This window comes from Ranitomeya imitator, chromosome 4 (genome assembly GCF_032444005.1).
Source record: "Ranitomeya imitator isolate aRanImi1 chromosome 4, aRanImi1.pri, whole genome shotgun sequence".
NCBI lineage: Eukaryota > Metazoa > Chordata > Amphibia > Anura > Dendrobatidae > Ranitomeya > Ranitomeya imitator.
The window spans coordinates 161,685,998-161,699,127 of record NC_091285.1 but is presented as its reverse complement, the minus strand read 5'-3'; the positions used below and the strand labels follow the sequence as shown (position 1 = coordinate 161,699,127).

General features: G+C 46.7%; 1 protein-coding gene across 2 annotated transcripts in view; it reads right to left on the bottom strand.

The window, feature by feature from the left end:
* TCERG1 (transcription elongation regulator 1) overlaps positions 1–13,130 on the bottom strand; it is a 112,118-nt gene that overhangs the window by 53,372 nt on the left and 45,616 nt on the right. For both annotated transcript variants that reach the window (XM_069764072.1, XM_069764073.1), the window contains 3 exons: positions 11,393–11,482; positions 9,648–9,766; positions 3,296–3,446 (listed from right to left, as the gene is read on the bottom strand). In XM_069764072.1, coding sequence (XP_069620173.1) covers positions 3,296–3,446; positions 9,648–9,766; positions 11,393–11,482 — 360 coding nt within the window. The remainder of the gene's footprint in view (positions 1–3,295; positions 3,447–9,647; positions 9,767–11,392; positions 11,483–13,130) is intronic.

The window sequence follows — 13,130 nt, the reverse complement described above, 5'->3', positions numbered from 1 at the left end:
AGGGTTAGGGTTAGGGTTAGGGTTGGGGCTACAGTTAGGGTTGGGGCTAAAGTTAGGGTTAGGGTTTAGATTACATTTACAGTTGGGAATAGGGTTGGGATTAGGGTTAGGGGTGTGTCAGGGTTAGAGGTGTGGTTAGGGTTACCGTTGGAATTAGGGTTAGGGGTGTGTTTAGATTAGGGTTTCAGTTATAATTGGGGGGTTTCCACTGTTTCGGCACATCAGGGGCTCTCCAAACACGACATGGCGTCCGATCTCAATTCCAGCCAATTCTGCGTTGAAAAAGTAAAACAGTGCTCCTTCCCTTCCGAGCTCTCCTGTGTGCCCAAACAGGGGTTTACCCCAACATATGGGGTATCAGCGTACTCAGGACAAATTGGACAACAACTTTTGTGGACCAATTTCTCCTGTTACCCTTGGGAAAATACAAAACTGGGGGCTAAAAAATAATTTTTGTGGGAAAACAAAAAGATTTTTTATTTTCACGGCTCTGCGTTATAAACTGTAGTGAAACACTTGGGGGTTCAAAGTTCTCACAACACATCTAGATAAGTTCATTGAGGGGTCTAGTTTCCAATATGGGGTCACTTGTGGGGGGTTTCTACTGTTTAGGTACATTAGGGGCTCTGCAAACGCAATGTGACGCCTGCAGACCAATCCATCTAAGTCTGCATTCCAAATGATGCTCCTTCAATTCCGAGCCCTCCCATGCGCCCAAACGGTGGTTCCCCCCCACATATCGGGTATCAACGTACTCAGGACAAATTGGACAACAACATTTAGGGTCCAATTTCTCCTGCTAACCTTGGAAAAATACAAAACTGGGGGCTAAAATATAATTTTTGTGGAAAAAAAAAATATTTTTTATTTGCATGGCTCTGCGTTATAAACTGTAGTGAAATACTTGGGGGTTCAAAGCTCTCACAACACATCAAGATGAGTTCCTTAGGGGGTCTACTTTCCAAAATGGTGTCACTTGTGGGGGGTTTCTACTGTTTAGGTACATTAGGGGCTCTGCAAACGCAATGTGACGCCTGCAGACCATTCCATCTAAGTCTGCATTCCAAATGGCGCTCCTTCCCTTCCGAACCCTCCCATGCGCCCAAACGGTGGTTCCCCCCACATATGGGGTATCAGCGTACTCAGGACAAATTGGACAACAACTTTTGGGGTCCAATTTCTCCTGTTACCCTAGGGAAAATACAAAACTGGGGGCTAAAAAATAATTTTTGTGGGAAAAAAAATTTTGTTTTATTTTTATGGCTCTGCATTATAAACTTCTGTGAAGCCCTTGGTGGGTCAAAGTGCTCACCACACATCCAGATAAGTTCCTTAGGGGGTCTACTTTCCAAAATGGTGTCACTTGTGGGGGGTTTCAATGTTTAGGCACATCAGTGGCTCTCCAAACGCAACATGGCGTCCCATCTCAATTCCTGTCAATTTTGCATTGAAAAGTCAAACGGCGCTCCTTCCCTTCCGAGCTCTCCCATGCGCCCAAACAGTGGTTTACTGCCACATATGGGGTATCAGCGTACTCAGGACAAATTGGACAACAACTTTTTGGGTCCAATTTCTCCTGTTACCCTTGGTAAAATAAAACAAATTGGAGCTGAAGTAAATTTTTTGTGTAAAAAAGTTAAATGTTCATTTTTATTTAAACATTCCAAAAATTCCTATTAAACACCTGAAGGGTTAATAAACTTCTTGAATGTGGTTTTGAGCACCTTGAGGGGTGCAGTTTTTAGAATGGTGTCACACTTGGGCATTTTCTATCATATAGACCCCTCAAAATGACTTCAAATGAGACGTGGTCCCTAAAAAAAAATGGTGTTGTAAAAATGAGAAATTGCTGGTCAACTTTTAACCCTTATAACTCCCTAACAAAAAAAAAAATTGGTTCCAAAATTATGCTGATGTAAAGGAGACATGTGGGAAATGTTACTTATTAAGTATTTTGTGTGACATATCTCTGTGATTTAATTGCATAAAAATTCAAAGTTTGAAAATTGCGAAATTTTCAAAATTTTCGCCAAATTTCCGTTTTTTTCACAAATAAACGCAGATACTATCAAAGAAATTTTACCACTACCATGAAGTACAATATGTCACGAGAAAACAATGTCAGAATCACCAGTATCCGTTGAAGCGTTTCGGAGTTATAACCTCATAAAGGGACAGTGGTCAGAATTGTAAAAATTGGCCTGGTCATTAACGTGCAAACCACCCTTGGGGGTAAAGGGGTTAAAGGGGTTGTCCATTACTAGGACTATAGAATAAAAAAAGCTTAATACCTCCCGTGCCGGCGCTGTTCCCGGCACTCGCTCTCCCAGGGGCTGTGATTATGTGTTGTGACATGTGACGCTGGCGCCCAACCAGCGCTGGCGTCACTGTCTCCGCCTTCGTACGAACTGAACATGAAGAGGAAGTCTCGGGTGCAGCTTGTGCCGGACTTCCTCTATATGTTCAATTTGTCCAAAAGGTGGAGACAGTGACGCCAGTGCCGATTGAGCTCCAGTCATCACGTGTCATTCCACCACATCACAGCCCCGAGACCATGAGTTCCGATACCGTGGAAAAGGCGCCGGCACGAGAGGAGAGTATAGGCTTTATTATTTTATCGGTGCTGAACATTTAGTTTAAGAATGGGTTGTGCTAGTAGTGGACAACCCCTTTAACAGGTCGAACATAGGCTTAGAAGATGCATAAAAGCTCTCCAAGACACATTGCCTGTTCCTACACCGGCTGGATTTCCACAAGGAATTTAACAGCTTTATTAAAAGTATATTAAGGCTGGAGGCTATTAAAACTACAGCATGGCAATAGACAGATCACTTAGAAAAACTGTATTTTCACTTCCTGAGTCGCACATACATAAAAGGAAAAACAGGCAAACCAGTGGAAAAATTAGTGATCTTAATACAGACCATCACAAGGCTGCAAAACAGCAGACTGTACTAGACCCAAAAAAAGAATGCAAATTGCAGTCTACATGGCAAGTTTCCTTGATTTTTGGGTTGTCTTCTAGATAAATAGTACTATATAAATAGGATATAGTGCACTTATTTAATAGGGAAGATTTTGTACTTCCCAACCAAAGCTACCTTTTAAATATGTATGTAATCTACAGTTTGCAACCTTCCTTTACAAAAAACACTACTCTGCACTGGATGTGTCTCCTTTAAGCTGAAACAAATGCTTTTCTCCACAATACAAACTAAACCCATTGAAAACAATCAAAGAACTAGACAAATCCTTTAAATCAGGCAACCAGAAGCATTATTTAGTTACAGTTTACCTTTTCTCCTTTATTCTTGGAGTCTTCCTTCTCTTTTTTTCTTGCAGCAACCATGTATTCGTTGAAAAGGATTTCACGGTCTTTCATTTTTTCAATAGATTTGAAGCGAAGATCTTTGGCGTGTTTAGTAGCAAATTCACTAAAAGTAGTCCTATATAAAAATGAGAGAATCTGAGTGTTTATGAAAAAAGTGTACATGCTTTTTTTAGGATGTATGCATACCAGAGCAGGACAAACTATTCACTAGAAAAAATTAGGGAACCAGCAATGGTTACCTGGTTTCATATATGGCCCCTTCATAAAAACAGGATTTTTGGTTGCTTACCGTAAAATCTGTTTCTTGGAGCCTCCATTGGGGGACACAGGAACCATGGGTGTATGCTGCTGCCACTAGGAGGCCGACACTATGCAAATAAAAAGTTAGCTCCTCCTCTGCAGTGTACACCCCACCGACGGGCATTATACTCTTCAGTAAGGCTACGTTCACATTTGCATTGTGCGGTGCAGCGTCGGCGACGCAACGCACAACGCAAATGTAAACGCATGCACAACGCAGCGTTTTGTGACGCATACGTTCACTTTTGCATGCTTTTTGGCGCAGAAAAAACTGCATCATGCAGCGTCCTCTGCGCCCTGACAGTTGCGCCACAGTGACGCATGCGTCACAAAACGCAAGAGCAACGCATGTCCATGCGCACCCCATGTTAAATATAGGGGCGCATGACGCATGCGTCGCCGCGGCTGCCCCCGACGCAACACTAATGTGAACGTAGCCTTAGTGAGAAAGCAGTAGGAGATAAATAACAAGGTTGAAAAACCATAACCACAAGCTTGAGAACTGTAAACGTGAGAAGAGTCATAGAACATAAAATAACGGAAACTGAGAAACATTGGGAGGGTGCTGTGTCCCCCAATGGAGGCTCCAAGAAACAGATTTTACGGTAAGCAACCAAAAATCCTGTTTTCTTTATCGCCTCTCATTGGGGGACACAGGAACCATGGGACGTCCCAAAGCAGTCCCTAGGGCGGGAGAAACAGACTTCCATCAGGTCAGAGGACTCACCACTGCTGCATGCAAGATCCTTCTGCCTAGGCAGGCGCCCGCCGAAGCGTTGGTATGGACCTTGTAAAATTTGGCGAACGTGTGGATGGAAGACCAAGTTGCCGCTTTGCAAAGCTGTAGGGCGGAAGCCCTGTGGTGCACCGCCCAGGAGGCGCCGACTGCCCGGGTAGAGTGAGCCTTGATCCCAGGAGGGGGCACTCTGTTCTTGACCCAGTAAGCCTCCAGAATTGCCGTTCTGATACTGCGAGCAAGTCGCCTTAGAAGCCGGTTGGCCCCTGCGCGTGCCATCAGGAATGACGAAAAAAAGAATCCGTCTTCCGGAAAGTGGACGTTCTATCCAGGTAGATCCTCGCTGCCCTGACGAGGTCCAGCTTGTTCAACGATCGCTCCAGAGGATGAGTCGGAGCTGGGCAAAAGGAAGGTAGAACGATGTCCTCGTTGAGGTGGAAGGTGGAAACTACCTTAGGAAGGAAAGAAGAAGAAGGCTTCCGAGCCTGGATCATGGTGTGAATCACCCGGTCCGAAAGGCCGGACACTCTTAGAACTGTGGTCTCAACAGCCACGCCGTTAAACTGAGCGACCGAGAATTCGGGTGGCAGATCGGATCCTGAGACAGCAGATCGGGCCTGTCTGGAAGGCGCCAGGGGGCGTCCGCGAGAAGGTTGACAATCTCCACGAATCAAGCGCTCCTGGGCCAATCTGGGGCGATCAGAATGACCAACACGCCTTCTGCTTTGATCTTTTTCAACAGCTTGGGAAGCAAGGGAAAGGGTGGGAACAGGTAGGGCAGCACGAACCGTGACCAAGGAATGGCCAGAGCGTCGACGCCCACCGCCAGAGGATCTCGAGACATGGAGATGAACTGAGGAACTTTCCTGTTTGTACGAGACGCCGTGAGGTCCACATCCGGAGTCCCCCATTGAAGACAAATCTGATGGAAGACATCCTGGTGCAAAGACCATTCTCCTGCCGCGAGACCCTCGCGGCTGAGGAAGTCGGCAGCCCAATTGTCCACGCCGGGGATATGCACCGCGGATATAACCGAAACCATTGCCTCTGCCCAGAGGAGGATATTGGATACCTCGGCAAGGGCCAAGGAGCTCAGAGTCCCCCCCCCCCCCCGATGGTTGACATAAGCCATAGCCATGGCATTGTCCATCTGGATTCGGATTGGTAGGCCCTTGAGAATCCTTTCCCAGTGACGGAGGGACAGAAAAATGGCCCGAATCTCAAGAACATTGATTGGCAGAGATGACTCCTGCGCCGACCAACGGCCCTGAACAGTCAGGTGGCGAAACACCGCACCCCAGCCAAGCAGGCTGGCGTCCGTCGTCACCACTTGCCAGTGAACTGGAAGGAAGGACCTGCCCTGGGAGATGAGAGGTGATGTCAGCCACCAGTTGAGAGACCGTTTGACCCGGGGAGAAAGTTGGATCGGACGATCCAGCGAGAAGACAGACCTGTCCCACTGATACAGAATGGCTTGCTGAAGGGGTCACGATTGAAATTGGGCGAAGGGAATCGCTTCCAGTGTTGTTACCATCCTCCCCAGAACCTTCATGGCCGATTGGAAAGAGGGAGGCCGAGGACCCTGGAGCAAGCGTATGTCCCGACGAAGGATGGATCTCTTGTCTTCGGGAAGAAAGACTTTGGTCTGACGAGTGTCGAAGAGCATGCCCAGAAAGATGATGCGCTGGGGAGAAATAAGGCAGGACTTCTTCCGGTTGACCAGCCACCCGAAACGGGCTAGGGTGTCGAGCACGATGTACAGGCTTTCGTGAGCCTGAGAAAAGGACGGAGCCTTGATGAGGATGTCGTCGAGGTATGGAAACAGAACCAGGCCTCTGACCCTCAAGATAGCCATCAGCGCCGCCATGATCTTCGTGAAGACTCTTGGGGCGGTTGCAAGACCGAATGGCAGGGCGACAAACTGAAAATGTTCCTGGAGCACCACAAAGCGCAGGAATCGATGATGTCCTGGGAATATCGGAACATGGAGGTAGGCGTCCTGAATGTCTATGGACCACAGAAATTCTTGAGCCTCCATGGAAGCAATTACAGAACGAAGGGATTCCATCCTGAAGTGCTTCAAACGAACTCTCCTGTTCAGTAATTTGAGATCCAGAATGGGACGAACCTTGCCGTCTTTTTTCAGTACCACAAAGGTTTGAATAGAAACCTGTGAACTGTTCTTTTTCTGGGACGGGAACGATTACCCTGGCTTTGAGGAGAGAAGCGATGGCTGCGAAGAAACCCGGAACTAGAGCGGGGTCTCTTGGAGGACGGGATTCGAAGAAACGATCCCGGGGTCGTGAAACGAACTCTATCTTGTATCCCGACGATACAACTTCCCTGACCCATGCGTCCTCTACTGAGGAGATCCAAACATCTCTGAAGAGGAGACGGCCGCCCAGCCTGGAAGGTGGGCTGGGGTCTTGCCGAGAGTCATGCCGAGGTGGATCTTCCAGTCCTGGACCTGGAGGATCTACCCTGGGAGTAGCGAGGACACCAGGAAGGAGTGGGCCTAAAGGATACTGTATTCTTCTCCTGACATGCCTGTGGCCTCTGTTGCTGCTGGGGAAAGGAGTTTGACGCCACGAAGCGACGAAAAGGCCGAAACGACCGAAATTGACGTCTAGGAGGAGGACGACGAGGTTTGGCCTGGGGAAGAAGAGAACTTGTGCCCCCAGTGGCGTCCTTAACGACTTGGTCCAGCTTAGCACCAAAGAGACGAGACCCCTGAAAAGGCAGGCTGGTAAGGGACTTTTTAGAAGACAAATCCGCCTGCCAGACCTTAAGCCAAACGGTCCGGCGGATGGCAACCGCGTTGCTGGACGCCTGAGCCGCACAAGACGCGGCATCCAGGGAGGCGGAGACCAGATATTCACCGCGTGAGAAATCTGGTTGGTAAGTTCCACCAGCTGTCCGGGTGGAGCCCAGTCCAGAATGCCCCACCGGAGTTGTTTGGCCCATTTGGATATGGATTTTGAAACCCAAGTGGAAGCAAAGGCCGGGCAAAGACTAGCTGAGGCCGCTTCAAAGGCTGACTTCGCGAAAGATTCTATGACTATCGTTAGAATCCTTCAGAGATGCTCCGCCGGACAGTGGAAGGACCATGCTGGTGGACAGTCTGGAAACTGGACGATCCACCGAAGTAGAAACAGTTTAATTAGTGGTGAGCTCTGGAGAAAAGGGATATAAAACGCCAAGTCGCTTTCCTCTCTGGTCGGGTTTACTCTTTCTCTGGTCATAATCTCCTCGAATTCTGGGTGAGGAGCGAAAAACTTGGAAGGTGGTTTAGCCCGTCTAAACGAAACCGCCTGATCTGCGGGTTCCGTAGAGGACTCCTTGATGCCACAGGTTTGATTTATCGCTCCAATGAGATTCTGAACCATATCCCTCATGGTAGAGATTTGGTTCGAATCCAGCTCCGAAACATCCTCCGAACGTGCATCTGAGAATGCCTCGCCTGACTCAGGAGAGGAGGACCGGGGGAAGTCGACCGCAGAGAAGGAGCGTGTGGTGAGATGGAGCGAGAAGAGGACTCAGACCGGCGTTCCTGTCTGGACCTTTTGCGGCTTAAAATGGAGGGCTCGGACGGAGCTTCCTGCGACCCGCTGGCTACTGCGGGAGTCTGCAGGGATAATCGGTCCAGCACTCACACCAGAGTTTGAGACACTCGTATTAGATCCGCCACCGATTGTGACAGAGAGGAAACCCAGCCTGGGGTGGGGGTATCGCTCTCAAGCAGCCGGGGGATCCTGGGCGGTGGGAACAATCGGGTTGCTGCAGGCCTGACAGAGTGGAGAGGACTGACCTGAGGGAAGTTTGCAGTTACAAGACGAACATGCAAAGAATTTGACTAAGGCAGAGGAGGTTGAGAGCGGTCCCCTTTAGAGGTAGACATTTTGAGAAAGTCCCTGAAGAAAATGCCAGAGGGTTAGGGGACAGGGGGCAGAGGGGAGTGTCAGTCTGCAGTGCAGAGCTACTCACGGCAGACGAAAACTGAATCCAGGTGGAGGACGTCATCCGGATTGCGGTGGACCTCCGGGGAAGTGTATAGGTAGGAAGGTGATAAGGGCTCCTGCCGCAAATCAAGAGGAATCACAGGAAAAACGCCAGGATGTGCGCTCTGCAAGGTGGTGGAGTGGCGATGTGTGGCGCCAGCGAAGTGGGGAGGGCGGAGCCTGCTGAGCACCAAGATGGCGCTGGTGGGTGGGGAATGCGGGGAGAAGGTTGTTTTTCTCCTGCCTGAGCAAATCGGAAGTGGCGGAGACGCGGCGCCGGAAGTATACAAGAAGCCGGCGGACGCTGGAGAGGACCGCAAGTCAGCTCCGAAAGGTACGGCCACCGGGGAAAACGGCACGGCTGCCTGTAGGGGACCGCGCCGCAGAAAGCAAGGATGCGGCCGCAGGCAAGGCAGTGCGACTGCCTGTAAAAGTGCGGCCGGTCATCAGTGCCGCCGCGCAAATGATCGGACTGTTGCCCAGGTTGCTGCGGAGGTCTGTGCCAGAAAAAAGTGCGGCAGCAGTAATAGAAGTGCGGCTGCCTGTAAGGCGGCGCACAGAGTAAAGATGCGGCCGCAGGAAAGGTAGTGTGGAAGCGCCCATATTTCCCCTGCTCTTGTAGCAGAGAATCTGCAGAGACCCCCCAAGGAGAGACTGATAGGGAGGGAAAAGATACTCACCTAACATCTCACGCCATCCGGTACTAACCTTAAAACGTGGAAAGTATTAGATGTCCGTGGAGCTGGTGATGGACGTCCTCGTCTCCTCCAACCGACAGGCTCTGGTGGGCGAGTGGGTGGGGGACGGAGCCAGGACCGGACTTCTGAGCACACTTGTGTGCCAGGATCTTGGTCCTGCTGAGGGATCTATGAGGATATGGGGTGGCAGTACATGCCGTACTCCTAGTCCGTATTGTGGGGATACAGGTGTGACCGTTCACCCTGTATCCCTCCGGAAGAAAACCTGAAAGAAAAACGACGCACACTGAGGTAGATAAGGGTCTAATGAAAGACCCGTGTCCACCTCCTACTGACACCAAGCTAAACTGAAGAGTATAATGCCAGTCGGTGGGGTGTACACTGCAGAGGAGGAGCTAACTTTTTTTGTGCATAGTGTCAGCCTCCTAGTGGCAGCAGCATACACCCATGGTTCCTGTGTCCCCCAATGAGAGGCGATGAAGAAAGTTACTTTTCATGTGCACCACAATTTAAATTAATAGTTACATTTTAACATATTTTGTGTCAGATTTTCAGACTGGAATATCTACTAAATTCAGGCAAACCTTGGGTTAATCTTTCCCTCCTCCATCATTTTCTTGAAGTCGTCCTTTGATTGCATAATCTTGTTTTTCTTTTCCCTCCTTTCCTCCTCTGCCCTTGTTTTAACATACTGATCAAACACCTGCAGGCATAAAAACAAAAAGCAAAAACCGCAGTTAGCAGAATATGGGTAACAAAAGCAAAAAAAATATGATTGCTTAAATGGGTTGTCCCGCGAACAAAGTACATATTTAATAAAATCTTGTACTAATAAAAAGTAAAACATTTGGATAGAGAGCTCTAGGGGGGAGAGCAGAGTGACCGATTACACTCTGTCGCCCATATCACAAGCTGTATCTGAAAAATAGAGATGATTAAAGGGAACCTGTCACCCCCAAAATCAAAGGTAAACTAAGCCCACCAGCATCAGGGGCTTATCTACAGCATTCTGGCGCCGGGAAAGGTCAGAGAGGCCTGGTGCCTGCGCACTGCAGTACTTTGCTCTGCCCTCAACAGGGCAGACAAAGTATGCCTGCGCCGGAGCCGCAGTGTGAATACAAGAGGACGTCATGGTAAGATGGGAGGCGCCGGACCGGGATGCCCATCGGACCAGGACGCCCATCGGACCAGGACCGCCCCTGGGTTAGTATAATCTAACCTCTTTTTCTCATCTTTCAGGATACATTGGGGGCTTATCTACAGCATTACAGAATGCTGTAGATAAGCCCCTGATGCTGGTGGGCTTAGCTCACCTTCGATTTTGGGGGTGACAGGTTCCCTTTAATAGAACACAACAAAACCTAAAGGTAAAAGCGGGGCTAAGAGCCCTGTGTCTACCTCCTACTGACACGAAGCTAAAACGGATTAGCTTTCTGCCAGTTGGTGTGTATATACTGCTGGGGAGGAGCTAACCTTTTATTTTTTTTGCATAGTGTCAACCTCCTAGTGACAGCTGCATACAACCATGGTCTCCTGTGTCCCCCAATGAAGCGAGAGAGAGAAAAAAGTTCTTGTGCAGAGATAAGCTTATAAAAGGTGTGCCTGATACATATTGTGTAATGATACATACCACAGGTCATGGCGAGGGGAGAAAGCATAAATCACTTATGATAAGTGAGTGTACAGATAAAGCATCAGGGGCTCACAGCGGTGCTACCTAAAGGAAACATTTCCTGGTTTTATAACAGGAGTGAGTGTTTCTGTCACGTCACTAGTCCAGTAATTTTATCATAAATCAAGTCAGTGATGCATAAGCTCAGCCGCCATGTTACTGGCACGATTTATGATGAGCTCAGAGGGCTGGAGATGTGGCAAAAACACTCACTCCTGTGTTAGCACAGGCAGGGAAATCCGCTGGTGTGAGCTCCTGCTGTTTCGTCTATATGCTCACTTATCATAAGTGACTTTTTGCTTCCTCACCTGGCCAATAGCTTTGCTATGATCAGACTATGTCCCTGCATGGTCAGACACAGCCATTATATGGTACATAGCAGGGGCACATTTATAACATTATCTCAATACAGGGACAATTTTTGACACATCCAATTGTGAAACTTATTATTTCAAGATCTATTAATAAAAATGTACCTTGTTCATGGGAAAACTCCTTTAGATACAAATCTATCAAGCTGAACGACAAGTCTTTTTGGATAGGATATTTTACTATGCTGTCCAAACATCAGTAATAAAATGAAGGTTTTTCAAGCTACAAACATCCTTCTGTTATGTCCCAACAAAATATGTTGTACCCTAGGTGAAGTATCATTACCTGTTTCCTTTCTTTGGGATTAAGGAGTAAATAACGAGGGTCAAATACAATCTTGTGGAGCTCCTTTTCCCATGTGGAGAATGCCGATACCTTCATAAAATAAAGAAACACAAGAGATCCAGAGAATATCATTTGCTTAACCCAGTGGTGAAATATTAGGAGCCTCACTAAGAAGGTTTGTGTGTAAATGTACCGTACATATGTTGAAAGCAGGACAGAGCTAAAAGCCATGATGGGGTTTTCATCACTAATAAATGATGACTGGCAGGGGGTTAGGTTAGCACATTTTCAACACTAATTGGCTTCAAAACACTTTGTCATAATTATTCAGAGGCAACGGAGCTAATAACTCATTAAAATAGCCACTACTGAGCGACATTTAGAAGGCACTTCAAAAGCAACCCTTGAGGATGTATAATGTGCCCTACGAAAGTTGGAGACACATAACCCTTTCAATGCCCAAAAAGCAAGTGAAGAGAGTCTATTCATTGCGGGTCACTTTCTCCTGGAAGATGTAAAGGAACATTTGCACTACAAACATATGCCAAACACTGTCTAAATGTAAAACCAATTATTCAACACCACTTAGTTTTTCTATAGTAAGCACATTCATAAGACTATCATTAACATTTTACATGGCATACAGTTTCCTAACTAGACTTTACTAAACTTTGCTGGAGGAGATGATTTCACACATTAACATTACAAATAGTGCCAAATGTGCTTAAACTTTGTCATTTACATAATTATTTACTCATTGTAGGGCTAAAATAGGGGAGAGGGATATTGATTGTTTTTTAAGCAATCATTAAAAAAAAAAAAAAAAAAAAAAAAAAAAAAACTATTTCTTATGTGCAGATTAGTTTTTTTTAGCATGGATTTCATTCACTGCAAAAGGTAAAAATCTATGGTGGAAATATGAAAACCGAGTTAGGGCATGCTGATCGTGAAAGTGCATGGGATGATAAAATCCCATACCACATAAAAATAAAGAAAAAAAAAAAAGTCAAAAGCAACAACTTTTTGGGGGACTTTCCAAAAAAAAAAATCACAACAGGCTCATGCAATAGAGGTCAGGTGAATTACTAACTACTCTATTCTATTGCTGAAGGCCTAGATCGTGCAGGATAGTGATACCATGGGCTCTACATCAGGGGTGTCAAACTGCATTCCTCGAGGGCTGCAAACAGGTCATGTTTTCAGGATTTCCTTGTACTGCACAGGTGATAATTTAATCACCTACACAAATAATGAGTTGGTGATTAAATTATCACCTGTGCAGTACAAGGAAATCCTGGAAACATGACCTGTTTGCAGCCCTTGAGGAATGCAGTTTGACACCTCTGCTCTACGCAACTTTCCCATCACTCCCTGGTCTATGGGGAAGGGGCTATACTTCATCCCTTCCATTTTTCAGCAAACTATATGATTCTTGACAATACATTCTTGTTCATCTAAGCAGCCAGAAAGGACGTGTTTTTTCTGCATTTGCTTACAACAGTGAATGTAGGGTCTTCCAGCCAATCGCATACACACATTAATGCAAAGTTTACCATTGTAAATACATTTGGTCTTAAAGGGAAGGTGCCATCAAAAAATTTTTTTTTTCAGAAATTGTAAAAATGTAAAGAATTAATGATTACATTTTCTTAAAAAATATTATCATTTGTTTATAATTTAGTAAAATATGAAAAATAATTTGAAAAGTTTTGGAATTTCCACTTTTCAACACTAGGGG